A 19,844-nucleotide genomic window follows, 5' to 3' on the forward strand; every position below is an offset into this window, starting at 1 on the left:
CCACAGTGCTTGGCTGAGTACTTGTGGTTCTCTAAGTGCCACTGAAAATCAAGGTTTAAGAGGCCATCCCCTTAATGATGTCCCAAGCTCCCCTTCTTGATGTGCACTTGAACACAACTAACAAATATGGTTTGAAAATCCCCTGAGCATCCAAAGAGATGCTGAGCTCTGTTTAGGTAGGCTAGTGAGTGGGCTGTATGAGTGGCCCCCTTTCACCTCAGTGGGATTGTCATAACCAAGATGGTCTTGTGGGAGAGGGTAGTTTCTTACCTGCACTTGCGTACCTAGAATTTGCAGGGTATGCCAATTGAGCTGTAGCAGCACTTTGATTGGATGCAGAGGGAACGTATGGCTCTCGCTGTCAAGGTTGTGTGCAATCAGCACACACCTCAATTCACGTACCCTTGCTTTATGTGCATGTCACTTAAGTAATACTGGTAAGGAAAACCCCTACACAGATGAAACCAGTGAAACCAATGAAATCAGGCAACCCTGTGCATGGACAATGGTAAATAAAATGTCTCCTGGACTTACACACAGAACCCGGATGGGACATATGCAGTTCTTGGGTGCAGGTCTACAAACAGGGCTTTGTACCAGCTAAAGTGGTTTAAAACTAATGTAGTTAAACTTGTGCAAATCCTTGTGTGAACATGCTTTTATCAGTTTAAAATTAATTATAATAGCTGTTTTAATGAATTTACCTACACAAACTACATTACTTTGAACCAGGCTTGAATGAAATTAAGAGAAGTTACAAATGAGGGTGCTGGAAATATTTGTATAGAGGGGGTGATGAAAGCCATTGAACCAAACTTTAAACCCTGTATATGTTTACACAGGGGTTTGCACTATCTTAACTAAATCTGTTTAAAATTACACCTTTAATTAAACGGATGTAATTTTGTGTGTGGATCGCATATAAGCAGCTTTGGTGGGCTTTTATTTTGCAGTCTCTAAATACAAGTGAAAGGTCTTTTGAATTTATAAGAGTTCTTTGTGAATTATAAATACCCTCCCATCATTTCTGAAACACTTTTCCAATATTTCAATATTCTTCTCTTGCTTATCTTCAGAAATTCTTATCCTGTTTTCACTGTCCTTATCCCACTCAACTGACCATAGCATTGATGAAGTCTATCATATTTATAGCAAGAAATACTACTAATGTTCTTACTGATAAGCTCTTGGTACAAGATGATGTGAAGGAAATGTTATTTTATGATGTCTAATGCTGGAAAAGGAGTGTACACAACCTCTCATTTTTATTACTCTTCACTGGAATGCCATAAAGCTGATCTCTTACACTTTTGTGCCCCCATGTGGTTGCTACATGGTAAAACACATCTAGAATTTCAGACTCTAACATGCTACATAAAAATGTTTAAATTAAAACATAGAAATATGTCAGTCAAGTGCCCAAGTCTCTCTATCAATTTGTCTCAGAAGGGTAGCCATGTTAGACTGTATATGCAAAAACAACAAGGAGTTCTGTGGTACCCTAATACCTTAAAGACAAACAGATTTATTTGGGCATCAGCTTTCATTGGTAAAAACCACTTCATTAGATGCATGGAGTTGAAATCACAGCGGTCGGGGCCTCTAGCATATCAAAAGAAGGGAGTTGCTTATCAAGTGTAGAATTAGTGTTAACCAAGCCAATTCAGTCAGCATGGATGTGGCTCACTCACAGTAGTTGATGGGGAGATGTTACTACCAAGAGAATTAAAATTGCCTTTGTAGTGAGAGAATCATTTTAAGGGTGCATCTAGACAGCACCCTTCTGTCGAAATAAGCTACGCAAATTGCATAGCTTATTCCAAGTCTAAGTCGAAAGAGCTTATTTCACAGCGCCAAATTTCAAAATAAGGCACTATTCCGACAAATCCCTTAACCCTTGTGGAACAAGAGTTACAGGGATGCCAGAATAGCGTGCCCACTATTTCAGGAAATAGTGGGTGCTTTTAAAGACGCAGCGTTGCTATTTCGGGATACTTCCGGTAGCCTGAAATAGCAATGCAATCTAGATGTACCCTAAATCCTTATTCAATCCTAATTTGATCATGTTAAATTTGAATTGAATTGCAACTCTGTTGTTTCTCTTTGCAGTCTGGTTTTGACGGTTTATATATATATATATATATATATATATATATATATATATATATATTATATATATATTATATATATATATATATATGAGGATGGTTACTTTTTAATCTGTTACTGAGTGTCCAGGAAGGTTAAAGAGTTCTCCTACTCGTTTTTGTACGTTACTTTTCTTAATGTCTGATTTGGCACAGAGACTGTCTGGTTTGTCAAATATTCATGGCAGAGGGGCATTTTTGTCACATGATGGCATACATCACGTTAGTGTATGTGCAGGTAGATAAGCCCCTGATGGTGTAGCTGATGTGGTTAGGACTTATGATGGTGTCGCTTGTGTGGATATGTGAACAGAGTTGGCAATGGGGTTTGTTGCAGAGATAGGTTCTTGGGTTAGTGTTTCTGAGGTGTAATGTGTGGCTGCTAGTGAGTATTCGCTTCAGGTTGGGGAGCTGTCTGTAAGTGAGGACTGACCTGCCTCTCAAGGTCTGTAAGACTGAGGGATAATTTTCCAGGAAAGGTTGTAGAGATTGTCATTGATGTGGAGTCACATTTTTCTAGATCATATAAAAGGCCAAGGCACTATATTAGAAAATTACACTATTTCTGACAATGATTTTTAACAAAGTTAAGTCTCAGCAACAAATTAAAAGCTTCATTTACGGGGGAAAATGTCTAGAAAAATGTTGAGCTTTGTGTTAAAACCATGGAAGCTTTTTTGTAGACAAGCTCAAATTGTTAAATGTACCAACCTTTTAGTTTAACCATCTCAAAAGGAAATTTAATTAAAATAGTGTAGAAACAGTTGTTTCTTTTGGTATGTTGTCTGCATGAGGGTTCACATTATAGTAGTCAGGATTTACTGGCATAGTGTCCTCAGAGGTATTCTGCTCCATCAATGATGATAACAAGTCAGCTACATGTGTGTGTGCTCAGTCATGTGTGCTGTGTTGACTTGCACAAGTAGTCAACACAGCAGACTCCCAGAGAGCCCCCAAAGACCACAAATCAGATAAGGATCGAAGGTGCCCGGCTACGTTTATGGTTAAGTGAAGTGCAGTACTATTTGTCAGTAACTCTACTGAACCCCTATCCATATGTACCGCTATCACAGCAGTTTTCTGGGCTCTGCTCAGAAGTTCAAAGCTCCCTGAATAGGCAGGGAGCTCAGCTGACCAGCGAGGGCGGAGCATCCTCTCACTGGACAAGCAGCTAAATGGAGCTAGCTGCCTGTTTGAAACTGAGTAGCTCCCAGAGCAGCTAAACGAAGATAAAGAGAGATTACATGTGGAGGGGAAAGGTGGAGGGGAAGGGGGAAAGGGAGTAAGTCATGTGTTAATTTGTTCTGGGGCTTCTACTCCTTGAGTTTTAGAGTGTGTGTGTGTGTGTGTGTGTTACCCCCCCAAAAAAGTATGTGTGTGTGTTTTGTTTCTATTGGTGATGCACATCCACACACTACTTCAATACTGGTGTGGTACATAAGAAATTTCAACCTGCCCAAAAGAAAATGCAACCCGCCCAAGGATAGAAAATTTTAGAGGGAACACTATTTGCGACTCTCTGACGTTGTCAGATTACCAGCCTCTGATGCTACTTAAATACCACCCATCACCCTGCAATTTATGGTTCGATTAGAATATCTCTATCCATTATGCTGTCATTTTAGACCCTTTCCTGAACCTGGGTCAGTATCTGGGGGTGTGTGTGGATACCAAGGTCTTTTTTAACAAGCTGATGATACCATCCTTTTGGAATGTGCTATCAGCTTATGACCAGTACCAATTACTGTTCTATGCTAGGGATATAAGTGAGTAGTCAAGTATTAGGCTATCCGATAAGCCTAGACTTCTCAACTGCTCACATTCTCCCCCCCTTGCTGCCTCAGGAGGTGGAGGAAGCAGAAGCCAGTGCTGAGAGGACCTAGCTTAAAAGCTGGTTTCCCCCAGCACCATCTCTGTGGTGCTACTAGCCCTCACCCCACACTGCTACCTCTACTAGAGGGGAAGGCAGGAGAGGCTGTCGCAAAGCAGCCTCTGCTCGCAGCGGGCCCAGGCTCACTGCAAGCAGTGGCTGCTCTACTTCCTGAGCAGCAGCATCTGTCCGCGGGGGCTCCCAGTGGGGAGCTGGGACCCCCGCAAACAGGGGAGGCTGGACCCTGTGTGAGCTGGGACTGAACAAGCCCAACTCAGTCCCGGCATGCACAAAGTTCAGGAGCCACCTCTTACTACATTTAAAATGCAGAGCCACTGCGAGGGTAGCTCCCAGACCCAACATGAACTGGGACTGAGTCAAGCTTGCTCAGTCCTGGCTCGCACTGGGTGCAGGAGCTATCCCTGCTGTGGCTCTGTTTTTTAAAGTATTAGGAGCTGGGCTGCCTGCGTGCCAGGCTCCTACTACATGTAAACAGCAGAGGGGGTGGCTCCTGGAGCTGGTGCAAGCCGGGATTGAGTGCCTTTCCTTATTTACTAATAGTTTAGTCCAGTGGTCCCCAACCTTTTGTGGCTTCCGGGCATGTTGGGCTGGGGCCGGGCACATGCCGCACGCAGGAGGGGGGCAGGCCACACATGCGCCACGCCCCATGCTGAGGGCTCAGGACACAAGAATGGCTTGGGCCGGCCCTGGTCACTTGGCAGGCACACGTAAATGCCCCAGCAGGCGCCATGGCACCCGCGGGCACCGCGTTGGGGACCACTGGTTTAGTCGATACAAATTGTATTGACTACACAATTAGCCAATTACCTGCCTCTCAACATTCCTTTTCTACAGCTGGGCCTATTACCAATTAGCTAAACCCAGGGTTGTGAGTTCAATCCTTGAGGAGGTCATTTAGGGATTTGGGGCAAAAATTTGTCAGGGATGGTACTTGGTCCTGCTGTGAGGGCAGGGGACTGGACTCGATGACCTTTCAAGGTCCCTTCCAGTTCTAGGAGATAGGCAATCTCCATTAATTTTACATTTTTAGTGTTTTGCACACTCAGCCCTGTTATTTGTCCATCTGAATCATGCAAGCCTATCTTTCAGACTGCTGATTCCACTTTGTAACTGGGCATTAAGGCATGTGCGCTTCCTGATATGCCTGTTACAGCTCTTGGAAGCTGTAGCTTCAGGAAACAGGTTTAGGAGCAAGGAACAGTGTGACCTGTTCGGAGTCAGTTAATAGGATTCCTGCTTCTTAGGTGGGGCAACAGACAGGAGAGCCACAGGGGTCAAGGTGTTGTGCTTAAAAGTAAAGAAGCACCTGGGATCTTTTTCAGGGGGATAAGGCAACATGCCACATTTCTTGAACATACATAGATCAATCAATACTTTATCATATGCATATGATACATTATACTTATGCTCTCTCTCTCTCACATGCACACGCACACGCACACACACACACACACACACACACACACACACACACACACACACACACTCCATCTTGTTGTTACCAATAGTTGCTTCCCCTAACTGCACTGGCCAGGTGAGTTAGGTGGGGGAGGGGTGGAGCTGGGCTTCTGCCAATCCAGATTAATGCTCCAATTTTGACAAGACGAAAATCCGGGGTCCCTCTGCAAGATGCCTCATATTTATCCCTCTCATGCAGCCAGTTAGTCATCACCTTGCCTTTTTTTAATGTTTCAAAGATGCTTTTCAAGGGCAGGCACTTGCTGCTGGACTCCCAAGACAGTCTGTATGTCCAGTCTTCTTTTCAATGAGCTCCCTTCATAGGTATTGCCTTGGATCTGGCTCCCAGCCCCTCTCCACCTTTGCAACTGCTGCTGGAGGTGCTCACCTTTCATTCTCCATTCATACCTCATTCATTTCAACAGGGCAATCAAGGAAAGGGGAGAGATCTATTCTACTCCTAGCAAAAGAATATTTTCTTTTACCTTAACTATTCCTAAGACCTATAACATAAAGAGTCAAGATATATATGTCATGATCATGAGAGATGGCCAGCAGCCTGGGGACTAAGGGGTTAACTTTACCTAACTCAGGTAGAGTTGGCCAATAGAAATGTAGATAGAAATTTCAAACTGGGACATAGGAATTTTTGTTTTTTCCCTCTCCCTTTTCCCTAGGCAGTTTCTCTCCAGCTATTGAAGAGGACAGGATGTCTCCCTCTAAGAAAATACTCTTCACAGTCTGTAAGTACGATAAAGTTTAGATAAATCTATTAGGTTTTATTGTTTTATGGTTTGGGAAATGGGATCTAGTGTCTGTGTATTTAAAAATGGGTTTTGCTTTCCTTTGTAACTAAGTTCCTGGACCATGGTAAATTTCTCTTTCATGAGTATATTATATTTTTTTAGTTACTGCTCCATCTAGTCATTATGCTTGCAACAGGAAAATTGTGGTGATAATAAAAGTTCTTTCTCTTTTCTTTTTATTAACCTGGTATTGGTTAATTTTTGTGTCCTGGTTTGTACTTTAGGGGTGAGATTTCCCTGGTTGCTTTATTAATATTTGGGTGGTGACAGCAGCGTTTTATTCCCAAAATCTAGGTGGTTAAGATTTTGGGGGGAAGTTTTATACCAAAGGTTTTGGGGTACTTTTGCTAGCCCCCACTTCTGCAGTTATCATGCCAGAGTGGGGAAGGAGCCATGACAATATACATACATATACATCTCTCTCTCTCTCTCTCTCTCTCTCTATATATATATATATATATAAAAGGATTTACAAAGTTTCTCTTAATACAAAGCTATATGAGAATGATACATGTTTATTTGGAAATGTTACAGAGATTTATCCACAAAGGGAGCCCTTAAAGCAGGGGTGGGGAACCTCAGGCCAAGGGGCTGGATGTGGCCATTGCCTGGATCAGGGCTCTCCCGCAAGATTGGGTAAGTCTCGCTGATGCTTCAGCTCCCCACCCCCAGCCTCCCCCACAGGGCTGGAGCACACAAAATCTACTATGCTGGGCCCTCCTAGGCCCTGGTGTGTGAGGGGAATGTGGGGAGTGCTTTTCTCCTTCTCAGTCAGGGGTCACATCAGTGAGGGTTAGGAGTTGATTTTTTGTTGTTTTGTTTGTTTTTTTTTGCATCTCACTTGTGTGTGGCCCCTGACAGATTTTTCTGTGGGTCAGTGGTCCCTGGCCCAAAAAAGTTTTCCCACCCCTGCCTTAAAGGTCTCTTAGCAAGTGTTTATATTATTTTAGGGTCCCCTCCATCTTCAGTTAATAAATCAGCCCAGAGGAAAGGGAAGTGAAAATGAACTTGAGTATTTGAGCTTTATTTGAACAGCTCTGGCTAATGAATTTGCCCACTGGTTTGCATGCCTCATCTTGAGAGTCTCTATCTCCTCCTGCCTGAAATGTGCTTTTACTCTTTAAGCTTCTCCTCATCTTTTCCTTTATAGCCTCCTATCAGGGAAAACCAATATTCTGGCTTCCTACCAATTCCTGGAGACCATAATTAGACTCTTGTATCAAGGTGCCAGGCCCTTTTAGAGTCAGGGACCTGGGGACAGCCAGCCATGCTTACTAATCAAATGCATCTGAGAAGGGGCACAGGTGATTCTCTATAAAACGGGTGGGAAAGATTTTTTGGGTTGGAGGCTGCTGACCCATAGAAGAATCATTCCGGGGTCGCATGCAAATGAGAAACAAAAAGACACTCCCCACATTCCTCTCTCACACCAGAACCTGGGGGCAAAGAGGGCATGCTAATAGATTCTGTGTGCTCCAGCCCGACGGTGGGGTAGTGGGAGGGCTCGAGCACTAGCACGCGCTTTCCAGTGCTGGGTGGGAGGAGCCCAGATCTCCAGATGCAGGGAAGCCAGGGGCCGCATTCGGCCCCCGGGCCGTAGGTTCCCCACCCCTGCTAAAAAGCTGAGCTTCAGGAAGAGACAAGGCATGGATGTGAAGAACACAGAGAGATGCCTCAGGAAGGGGCAGTCCCCTGAAGTAATCCCTGAGTAAGGAAGAATGCAGGGGGAATGCCCTGGGAGTTATGGCTGGATAGAGCACCTCAGAGGCAAGTGTTTGTTTTCTGTGTGCGTGTTTTTTACAATAAATGCAGCCTAGAGGCAAGAATTGAGGACTGGTATTTCCTCAGCTTGATGAAAAAGGTTGCCATCTTGTAGTCATCTTAATTATTCTTCATCTTCAGCTGTAAATTATTAAGGGCCTTTGACACTCTATTTTCATTATAAAGGGCAGGCAGATGTATAACTTGGGAGGTGCTATAGTCTGAAATGCATTTGCCCAGGTTGACTGGAAAACTGGGATTCAGTTGGACAATATATATTAGGAGTCCTTAATCCATAGGAGCCTGGCCATCACATAATTGTATTAACTTTGTAATACTCACAAAACTTAAAACATAGAATGCAATATGTAGAACTCAGTAACCCATTGTCAGGTAAGTGAAAGGAGGGCTAGTTGTATCCTTGTTTACAGGATAGTATTACTGCTGCCTGTTACCCTCTGGGCCTCTATTGAACTTGATCTACTATTAGGTTGCCAGGAAAATTGAACTCTTTAGAGTTGATAGCTAATAAGCTTCAAAACAACTGGCCAAGCCACATGTATGCTACTACAAGACACACCTACTGGAAATGCAGTATACAATTTTAACTGTGAGAATAACCATTTTTAAATAATTTACCAAGAGTCATGGTGGATTCCCTGTCACTGACAATTTTTAAATTGAGATTGGATGTTTCCCTAAGAGATCTGCTCTAAGGGTTATTTTGGGAAAGGTCTATGGCCTGTGTTATACAGGTCAGACTAGATGACAACAACAATGGACCCCAACGATCATAAGGGAAATGTGACATTGGTACATTAACTGAAAGAGTGACTAGAAGATTTTTTTTTGTGACCTAAGTTTATTTATTTAAAGTTATTTAAAGCAGCTATTTGGCAATACAGGCAGTCCCCGGGTTACGTACAAGATAGGGACTGTAGGTTTGTTCTTAAGTTGAATCTGTATGTAAGTCAGAACTGGCGTCCAGATTCAGCCGCTGCTGAAACTGACCACTAGTTCTGACTTACATACAGATTCAACTTAAGAACCCCAAGCGTCCCCAAGTCAGCTGCTGCTGAAACTGATCAGCGGCTAATTCCAGGAAGCCCGGGGCAGAGCAACTCTGCCTCCGGCTTCCTGTAGTCAGCGCTGGTCATTTTCAGCAGCGGCTGAATCAGGATGCCTGGGGCAGAGCAGCTGGGGTGCTGCCGGGTGGGTCCAATAGTGTCCAGAGCGGCGCTGCAGGACCAACCGGCAGCGCCCCAGCTGCTCTGCCCCAGGATCCACAACAAAAGCCTGGTCTGCTGGGGGGGGGGGGGGGCACACTAGCTGCGCCCCCCCCCCAGCAGACCAGGGACACGGGGAGCAAAGCTGCAGCGGCAGCGGGGTGCCGCGCCTCTAAGGCTTTGCTCTGGCAAAGCCTCAGAGGCGCGGGACCCCGCCACCACTGCGGCTTTGCTCCCGGTGTCCCTGGTCTGCTGGAGATGGTCCCCAGCAGACCAGGGGCACCGGGAGCAGCTTTTCTCACCCCGGAGGTCGAGGTGGCGGGACCGCTGCCTGCGAGCTCCAGGGCGAGAAAGCCCTGTTCATAAGTGCAGATCCGACATAAGTCGGATCCGCGTAAGTCGGGGACTGCCTGTAAATTACCATAATGCTGGCACCTAGAAAATGGCAGGGGCTGTCTTGTATGAATGACTTAGTTGCTTGCAACCCATGGCCACTTGTAAAGGTGGTATTTTGCAGCAGCTAACTACAAGCCTGTCTATCCAGACCCTAACTACTGTTAATGTGGATGTTTAGAAAAAAAGGCCTCCATACTAGCACCCTATCTGAGTCACTTGACTTAATTATGTAACTGATTTATTTTAACAAATACATTTTTAAAAATCATGTCCCCTAATTGTATTGGCCTTTCACCTGGCAGCTAGGAAGAGAAAAAGAATTTACAGTATTTAAAAATGTGAAAAAGTGACTTTTTCCCCCAAGCCACAAAAACAGCCGGTGGAATTTAGGAACATATTTAGTGTCTGACACAATTTGTTTAGGAAACTGACTAGGTAAGATGACTGTCCATTAATGTTTGAGAAATATGAATTTGAACAGCTATATTCTGTCATAGTTTCTGTCAAATACAACTATGTTGTCATTCTATTAATTTGAATGTACTCTCTCTTTTATGAAGACCATGTTTACATGAACTTATCACAGAAGAAAACTGGTAACAAGATGTAGACATGAAATGCTTGTACTGAAAGTATCTGATGTGTCATTTAGCAGTGAAGTAGTTAAATGTTGTCATTTGAGTTTAGATGGTGAACTCCTGGCCCCTATGAATTCAATGGCAAAACTCCATTGACTTCACTGGAGCCAGGATTTCACCCATATTTACAAGTAAACTTTCTAGTTAATACTACCTGTAGATCAGTAGGAGAAATTCATACTTCTCTTCATGCCAGGGTTTTTCAGTGTTCCTGGCTACATCTTTGTTTTGACTTGGTTGGCCAATACACTAGTAACTCCTGAAAATTTAGCTATCCCATCTATATTTGACAGCATGATGAAGATGCCAGAAGCTGTTGATACCTTGCCTAAACCAACATTCCCACCACTGCTGCCCCATTAGAGTATAAATGTGATTATAAATTCATGCAAGACAGAGGGTTAATAAAAGCTAAATAACTTATATGATCTAACTCCAAAAGAGAGGGGAAGTGTCTAGCAAAGAAAAAATCCAAAGAAAGTCAAATTATTTGTTAAAATACCTGTATTTTATCCCTGTCCCCCCTAGTCTATGGCAATGTCTACAATAGAAAGCTTGATCAGTAGCATTTATGCCTGCATACAGCAGTAGAGACTGCAGTGTTACTACATCATGGACACACTTGGCTGTCTTTGGTGGTGACTCACACCTTCACTGTGAGAAGTGGTATTACTAAAATATGCTGTGCATCATGATTACGCATCCCTGGGTAGAAAACTTCAATTACTATTGCCTTTCAAAGGGAAAATATTCCCTTCTGTGCCAAATTGCAGATGAATTACTAAGAAAGATGTTTTTTGCTCAGGGACTGTTTTTTAGTTGCTGAGAAATTGCTGGGCAAAGTGCAGCAGGATAAGGATTTAGAGGATAAAGAAGCTACTTGAACTATGGACTTATTTTTTATGTTACCATCTTATGTCTCTGTCTTATTTTAACATAATCAGCCAATTTAAGTTCTGACAGTGCTTGCGTATACATATGCTGTTTACCTAAATTTAGCAATGCTGTCAGGAAGCTGAGGGAGGAGGCAATTCTATAAAGATGTGTTGCCTCATTAACCCTTATTCCCATTTATTTTAGCTCCATTAATTATTATGGATCACTTAAGGTAGGAGTAGCCAATCTTTGCTTGTATTGCATGATGAACAGCTATCATGGTACAAGGGACTTTGATTTGTAACTCAGCTACATGGTGCTCCAGATGCTCATGCAGGCCTGATCCACATTTAAAACTTTGAGTTGACATAGGTACAGAACTCAGGATTGTAAAAATCCACATTCAGAGTGTTGTAGAAGTTCTGGACTAATTCCTGGCTATAGATGTAGTAGGTAGATAGAAGAATGCCTCCCTCACCCAGCTAGAGGTGGAATTCCTACACAATAGGAAAACTCCTTCTGTCACTATAATCAGTATCTACGCTATAGGATTATAGCCATGGTTATGCTGCTGTAGTGCATGTATATCTGAAGCATGTGATCAGCTCCTCACACTTCCTGCTAGTTTTTGGAACCCTTACTGACAAGAAGCCAGTCTTTCTAGTTTAAGGACTCTGTTTCTAATGAAGCAATTGCCTGGACTACAGTATAGGATTTGTGCACTATACACTGGTGACAAAGTGGGAGAAAGGATCCTATGTAGGTGAAAATAAGAGGGGAAACAAGGGACTGGAAAGAGTAAAAATACAAAGGGATGTCTGAGGTAACAAGGGGTGTAGTGGAGCACAAATGGGAACTATGCAATGGAGCATTAGGGAGTACTACAAGGGTTAGAGACTAGAGTGAATAGGAATCAGGTGAAATAATCAAAGAAGAGTTTAAATTAATATGGGAATCTGGAAGTCTTGGGTCTCAGGCACTTGAGCATTTTGGTGAAATTTTATTTATTTTCTCTCCTTTTTCACCTTCAAAGAAAGATAATAGCAGAACAACAATCTGTGATTTACAAGCAGAATCTAGGTCACCCTGCTCCATAACATCTAGCTTATTTGAAAACTTGTCCCGTGGACAAAAATTAACAATTACATCCAGAGCATCAGCATTCCAGCTGGCAATGTCTAATCAATATAAATGTAAAAATAATTTTGTGTTAGGGATGTAAAATCCCATTTAATTAGTTAGCAAGTTAATGTTAAGTTTAACCGGTTAACTGATTAAATGGGGGCAGGCAGAAGTGCCATTTCAGTCCACTGGTCTGGAATGGTGTTCTCCACCCGCGGCAGCCCTTGCCTGTGACAAGACTGGGCCTGCCATAGATAGGGGCTGTTGTGGCCAGCCAGTTGAAGCAGCCCCTGCTTGCGGTGGACCCTGTGGGGCTGGAGTAAATCCCTGTCCGTGGCAGGCAGGGGCTGCTCCAGTCCCTCCTGGTTAACTGGAACTGGTATGCCTGACCCATTAGCAAAACAGAAAGTGCCAATTGCTTGAGTTATTGAGAACTAACTAAGCCAATTAAGGGATAATAGTGATTCGAGGGGAAGAGTATGAAATAGATTGGAAAATTGGATAGGAAAACACTGGCAGGAAGAACAAAAAAAGAGTGGGGGACTGAGAGCTGTATGAAAGGAAAAGAAGGGCTCTGTGTAAGCCCCAACACTTCTCTGTCTCACCAACAGAAGTTGGCCCAATAAATTATTACCTCTCCCATACACTCTCTCTAGTATCCTGGGACTGATACGTCTATAACACCACTGCATACATGAAAGGGAAGTAAAAATGAACCTAAAGGGGTAAGGAGAGCTGCAAAAGGGATAAACAAGAGAATATAGTAAAACAGGGAATAGAGAAGGGCTATGAAAAGAAAAATGGTTTTAAAATGTAAAAGGCAAGGTGGGTGATAGAATATCTTTTACTGCTCTTTGTGGTTTATGCAACATTTACAAGCTCCTCTTATTTGATTAGTGGGAATCTCTTGGAGAAGCTACGATCCCTTGGTGGCCCACTTAATCTTGGACATACTTTGCTAGGCAATGGGACAACTTCCTAACCTCATAGTTAATTCCCAGGCACTATTCGGCTACGTCTATATTGGCAAGATTTTGAGCAAATATTTTTAACACAAGAGTTTTTGCGTTAAAGTATTTGCGCAAGAGAACGTCTACACTGGCATGTGCTTTTGCGCAAGAGATGTGCTTTTGCACAAAAGCATCCGTGCCAGTGTAGACGCTCTCTTGCACAAGAAAGGTCCGATGGCCATTTTAGCCATCAGGCTTTCTTGCGCAAGAAATTAACATTGCCTGTCTACACTGGCCTCTTGCGCAAGAACAGTTGCGCAAGAGGGCTTATCCCTGAGCGTGAGCGTCAGAGTATTTGCGCAAGAAGCACTGATTTTATACATTAGAACGTTGGTGTTCTTGCGCAAGTACTCGCGGCCAGTGTAGACAGGTGGCAAGATTTTGCGCAAAATCTTGCCAATGTAGACACAGCCCTCTTGTTCTGGTTAGGGATGTTAGATAGCAGGTATTTGAGTAGTCGTGTAACCACATGAAATCTTTGTGCTTACACAATTATTCAACAGTACCTGGGGGCAGGGCTGGCAACCAGTGCGCTCCTGGCTCCACACCCGGGGAGCGCCCATTCACCCCATTCTGCTGCCTCTGTATCAGTTTAAAAACCAGCTCCCCTCACGGACTGGCTGCCTGGCACCCCACGCTGCTGCCTCTGATACAGAAGCAGCAGAGTGGGGTGGCAGTAACCCCTGTCCGTGAGGGTCCCATGTTCTCCATGGACAGAGGCTACTCCAGGAGATGCAGAGCAGCCTGTCCTCAGGGAGCTCAGACCCTCTCCCGCAGTTGGGGGTTGCTACCTCGAAGATGCGAAGCAGCCACTGTCTGTGGGTACCCTGGACCCCTTGTGGACAGGGGCTGCTACCATGAAGCAGCTTCCCCTCACCCTCGCTGCTGCCTCTGCTAGAGGCAGCAGACTGTGGAGCCAGTGTTGGGGGAACCATCTTTTAAGCTGGTTCCCTTCAGCACCAGCTCCTGCTTTCCCTCTCTTGTTGCCTCTGATACAGAGGCAGCAAGTGGGGGGATGTAAGTAGTCAACAAGATTAACTGATAAGCCTAGGCTTATTGGTTAATTATCTAGTTGACTACTCATTGACATTCCTAGTTCGGGTTTGTGGTGCTTGAAAGCTTGTCTGTTCCACCACCAGAAGTTGGTCCATTAAAAAACAAGGGCTATGTCTAGACTGCAAGCCTCTTTCGAAAGAGGCTCTTTCGAAAGAGAGCGTCTAGACTGCACGTTGAACTTTCGAAAAAGCGGCTTGCTTTTTCGAAAGAAAGCATCCAGTGAGTCTGGATGCTCTCTTTCGAAGAAGCCCTATTTACATTGAAGAACGCCTTCTTTCGAAAGAGGAACTTTCGAAAGAAGGCGTTCTTCCTCGTGAAATGAGGCTTACCGCAATCGAAAGAAAAGCCGCATTCTTTCGATTTAATTTCGAAAGAACGCAGCTGCAGTCTAGACGCAGGTGAGGTTTTTTCGAAAAAAGGCTACTTTTTTCGAAAAAACCCCTGAGTCTGGACACAGCCAAGGAGAAAGGTAAGGAAATATCTTTCTTATAGGCTGGACCCATTACTCCTACCCCAAGACAAGCAATGTGAAAATAATGAGTTGTAGGAAAGTACAAATCCATAACTCAACCCAGATGGGAAGGAAGGAGCACAATAAAATAAATGCCTAGGTGCTATGATAGGAAATTAAACGTGAGAATAGGCAGACGCCTCACAGCCTGGCAAGGCCCCGTCCCAGGTGTCAGTGGACCACCAAAGGATCCTAGGCAGATTCCCACTAATCAAAGGAAGGGGGCCTATAAATGTCACCTTGACCCCCACAGAGCATGTTTTCCCCTTGCTCCTGGCTCCTCAGTACATAGGTGCTGAACTAGGGTTGCTTCTGCACCCCCAGGCTTATAATGGAAGCCACTTTAGACAAGGCTAAAGCGTATTCCAGCACCCGCTGCTTTTCCCAAACACCAGCAGCAGCAGAGGTGTGACTGAGCCCATCCCTCTGCCCCCGAGCTAGCTGGAACCCGCTCCTTCCCTGGCCTCCATCATCTCCCAGGGCAGGCCGGGGGGGGGGGGGGGCAGAGCAATGGGACAGATGGATGGGGAGTGGGGAGCACGGTGTGAGCAGCCATGAATTGCCCCGCAGAGAGCCAGCTCCGAGTCGCTGCTCAGCACAGGGGCAGGGGCCGCAAGGGACGAGCTCCAGGGGGCGCGGGGAGCAAGGCCCTGCGGTGCTCGCAGCAGGCACGAGAACGGCCCTGGGCGGGGTCCCCTCAAGTTTATCCGCTTCAACATGGCTGGTTGCCTCAGCCGCCCCTCCGCGGCCCAGGCCCAGTGCAGGTGGGGGAAGCTTTGCTGGGCAGGAGTCTGGCCAGGCCCGAGGCGGCTGCTCTCACCGCGGGGCAAGTGCTTGGGGCGGGGGTATGACTGAGGGGAGCCCGTCTCTCGGGCGAGGTGCGGGAGCTTCAAGCCCGTGCTGGGGGGGGGGGGGGGGCGGCCTCTCTCTCATTTCATTGGGGAGAGGGACTTGTAACTGAAACTGCTGCCTAACGGTCAGCTTTTCAAACGCTCCCGCGCGGCCTGCCATAAAAGCTAGGCGACGCCCTTCCCCCACTCGCGGGGGCGGGGCTGTTGGGGGGGAGTGGGAAGCGCGCGACTGGGAAGGAGGAGACCTATTGGCTCACGGCCTCGCGGTTGACGCATTATCGCAGCTTCAAGTCGGTCCCTCCCTCCCTCCTCTTCTCTCGGCGCGAGTTGAGGCTGCCGAATCCTATTAGTCGATTCTTGATTAGGCCCCGCCTCTCCACCCTCTGCTTTACAGGAAGTCGATTGGCTCGCTGGGACGTCAGTTATTATCTCACTCCCACCCTCTCTTTCCCTCTTGCCTACGCGCGGCGGAGGTCGCGTCATCCGATTAGTCCTGGAGACGTCAATCAGGCACGAAGCCCCGCCTTCTAGTGAGTGACACGTTCACGTCCGCTGTTGCGCCTTTCTATTGGCCCAGTGTGCGCTGAGGGCGGGTGCTACGGCGGCACGGCGGGCGGGGCTCCCAGCGTCCCCTTTGTGTGAGCACCAGTTGCCGGCCGAGCGCCTGAGGAGTAGCAGCCGCCATTTTGTGCGTGTCGGTGTGCTCCCCCACCCCCAGGCCGCTTTTCTGTGGAACCAGCGGCGGTCGGGTCGCTGGCGAGGCGAGCCCAGGCGAGGCCAAGGAGGAGCCGCGGCAGCTGCTGCTGTCTTGAAGTTGCGGCGCTCGTTGTACGTGGAGAGGCCCGCGCTGCCCCCCAGCAGGAGGAGGAGTCTCGGCGCCAGGCCCAGGCGCAGCCCCGGCGGCGGCGGCAGCATGGAGAATTCGCAGCTGTGCAAGCTGTTCATTGGCGGCCTCAACGTGCAGACCACGGAGGCCGGGCTGCGGGAGCACTTCGAGGCCTACGGCACCCTCACCGACTGCGTGGTGGTGCTCAACCCGCAGACCAAGCGCTCCCGATGCTTCGGTTTCGTCACCTACTCAGCCGTGGAGGAGGCCGACGCCGCCATGGCCGCCTCCCCCCACGCCGTGGACGGCAACGCGGTCGAGCTGAAGCGGGCCGTGTCCCGGGAGGACTCGGCCCGGCCGGGGGCCCACGCTAAGGTGAAGAAGCTCTTCGTGGGCGGCCTCAAGGGGGACGTGGGCGAGGGGGACCTGGTGCAGCACTTCAGCCAGTTCGGCCCCGTGGAGAAGGCCGAGATCATCGCCGACAAGCAGAGCGGCAAGAAGCGCGGCTTCGGCTTCGTCTATTTCCAGAACCACGACGCCGCCGACAAGGCCGCGGTGGTCAAGTTCCATCCGATCCAGGGCCACCGCGTGGAGGTCAAGAAGGCCGTGCCCAAAGAGGACATCCAGTCGGGAGGCGGAGGCGGCGGCTCCTCGAGGCCTTCTCGGGGCGGCAGGGGAGGAGGACGAGGACGGGGTGGCGGTGGATCCGGCAACCGGGACCACAACGGGCTCTCCAAAGGAGGCGGCGGCTATAATAGCTACGGAGGCTATGGTGGAGGCGGCGGCTACGGGTCTTACGGCAGCGGCTCCTACGGAGGAGGTGGTGGAGGCGGAGATTATGGCAACGGGTACGGCGGGTTCGGCAGCTACAGCCAGCATCAGTCCTCTTACGGCCCCATGAAGAGCGGCGGCGGCGGAGGAGGAGGGGGCGGCAGCTGGGGAGGGCGCAGTAACAGTGGACCGTACAGAGGAGGCTATGGTGGGGGAGGGTATGGCGGCAGCTCCTTCTAACTGGGAGCGCCCATACCCATCGGGGGTGGCATGGAGAGCCCTCCCTTTGTTACGGGGCACCTTCTAATGGTTTCTCCGCTCACTCGCCTAAGGGCAGTTCTTAGTAAATGCCTCCCTTGCTGTGGGAGCAGCTCCTAAATGCCCTCTGGGGGTGCTCTGCCTGTGCCACTTCTTTCTCTCTGAAGATGGACTGGGCCCCACACACACATACTTTGTGTTACAGTCATTGATGGACTCTATTTTTTTATTATTACTTGGACCTTGGTCGTTTTTATACTAGCAATGAAAATGTCTTGTTTTAATTTTGTTTTTGGGGTGGGGGGTGGGAAATGTCTTGCTGATTCTGAAGTAAAAACGGGGGAGGAAGATGGGGGGGAATTTACTTTGTTGTAAGGACTCGATACCTGGCTACTACATTTTTTTTCCCCTACAAAATCTGCTTGGATCCCATGACTGAAATTAACATTTCTGTAAAGGAGGAAAAAAATCGTTTTTACGTTTTTTATTTTTTAAATAAATCATTGTGTTCATTGACCTTTACATGTCTAACTTTTTTCCTAGGATCCATTCCGTACGGTTTAAGGCTTTTCTGGGTTTGAAACAAGTATTGTTCCTCTGCTTTTAATTCTCTATGTATTTAGAGACTTTATTGCCAGTAAAGGTCCTAATTTACTATTTTTGCTGTCCCATTAGTGGATTTATTGGTTTTCAAACACTTTATGGACAAATTTTTGAAGTACTAATTGGTGGATGTGGTATGTTTTTTAAATATTCATTCTCACTTTTGCAGTTTGTGTGCATCCACCATCTTGTACTAGGCAGTTTGATTGACGTGCTGACATGGTTGGTCAATTTTTTCTATAGGACTTTTCCATCAACGTATGTACTGTGTAGTTCTAAAGAAATAGTTTGTGTTAAGCATGTGCTTCATTCATATAAAATGTTCAAAATTTCCAATTGCTTAGTTTCAGATCCTCTTATTGGCTTGTCTGTAAATGATTCGCTACAGGAAAGGGTCAACATTTATTCCTTCAATTAAATGCCTACTTGTTTTCATAGTACCAGGTTAAAACAGACTCTTCACTTGATCTGAACTATTGTCCTTCGTTAAAGTTCCCGAGTATCCTTTGCAGCACCATCTACTGGCAGAATGGCAGAACTGCTGCTGTAGGCTTCGTTACAACAGAGGCAAAATTGTTTGCTAACAACTCTACTAGATTTTTTTGAAAGGTGTCATATGCCATTAAATGATTGGCGTAGACTGAAATAAAAATCAAATCTGCATGTGACTAAAGATGGGCTCCCTGCATACTGACTGAAACAAAATGGATTTGAAATATCTGCTTCAGTACATTTCTAAAACTTACAACTGCCCATCCTTCAAAAGAAGTGATAATCTAAACTGTTTGGGCAAAGTGCTATGATGAATGAGCCAGCTAAGTGTACCGGTAACATAGGTGCCAGTTGTAAAGCAAAATATCTGTGTAGTCTGCTTGATTAACAAATGTATATTTGTAGCCCTTTCACGCAATAGAATTAAAGTTTGTTGTTTATTTGGAAAAAAAAAAGCATAATGTTATAGGGGAAATCTGCCTTCCTGGATAGAAATATAGAATAGCATCGTTTATGGGTTTATGGATATCACAAATAAAGAATTGAATTCCTTACATGCTTGAGTGAGAGTATGTATGACATGGGGTATGGATTTAAAAAAAAAAATTGTAAAGTCACTTTGGTTCCAGGTTTCTAAGCATTTAATGTTTAACCTTTAACCATATTGTTTTCTCACTGCATTCCATGGGTTTGATCCTACTTCCATTATAGCTAATGGCAAAATTACCATTGTCTTAAATGGAAGTAGTATAGCGCACTACAAATCCATGAACTCCACCCATTTTGATGTGTAACTTTCAAATCATTGTTTTAAAAAAATCAGTGACTCCGTGGACACTGATTTCAGTTGGAGTTATGCTAAATCAAAATAAGATCAGTTGATGAGTTACAATAAGCCTGATTTCAAATAAAATTGGCATTCTATCTTCAATTGGACTAGATTAATTTAAAACTTTTTTTAAGACAAACTAAATTAAAGGTCTGGAGTGGAACTGACTCCTCAAAATGAGGCCTTTCTTGGCCTTGTGATCAGTAACTAAACTTAAAGAAAGTTTCACAGTGTTTGAACTTTTTAGACTTTTATGCTTTACAAAATAGGTGTTAAGTCATCTAGCTTGCAATTAAAATGCACATTTGACCCCAGA

General features: G+C 45.8%; 2 protein-coding genes across 4 annotated transcripts in view; both read left to right on the forward strand.

Moving 5' to 3' along the window:
• The first annotated feature begins 4,538 nt into the window (after nucleotides 1-4,538).
• KLHL3 (kelch like family member 3) overlaps nucleotides 4,539-19,844 on the forward strand; it is a 114,462-nt gene continuing 99,156 nt past the window's right edge. Inside the window, exon 1 of one of the 3 annotated variants that reach the window (XM_075900450.2) lies at nucleotides 4,539-6,239. In XM_075900450.2, coding sequence (XP_075756565.1) covers nucleotides 6,206-6,239 — 34 coding nt within the window. In that variant the 5' untranslated portion in view covers nucleotides 4,539-6,205. The remainder of the gene's footprint in view (nucleotides 6,240-19,844) is intronic. The other 2 variants (XM_075900451.2, XM_075900456.2) reach the window with 2 other exon arrangements.
• HNRNPA0 (heterogeneous nuclear ribonucleoprotein A0) lies at nucleotides 16,372-19,253 on the forward strand. Its single transcript, XM_006139675.5, has one exon. The coding sequence runs from the start codon at nucleotides 16,663-16,665 to the stop codon at nucleotides 17,584-17,586; it is 924 nt and encodes a 307-aa protein (XP_006139737.2). The 5' UTR covers nucleotides 16,372-16,662; the 3' UTR covers nucleotides 17,587-19,253.

Source organism: Pelodiscus sinensis, chromosome 16 (assembly GCF_052426305.1).
Source record: "Pelodiscus sinensis isolate ZL-2025 chromosome 16, ASM5242630v1, whole genome shotgun sequence".
Classification (NCBI taxonomy): Eukaryota; Metazoa; Chordata; order Testudines; family Trionychidae; genus Pelodiscus; species Pelodiscus sinensis.

Excerpts from the sequence above, each read along its gene's own strand:
- HNRNPA0 (XM_006139675.5), top strand. The coding sequence starts at position 16,663 with ATGGAGAATTCGCAGCTGTGCAAGCTGTTCATTGGCGGCCTCAACGTG.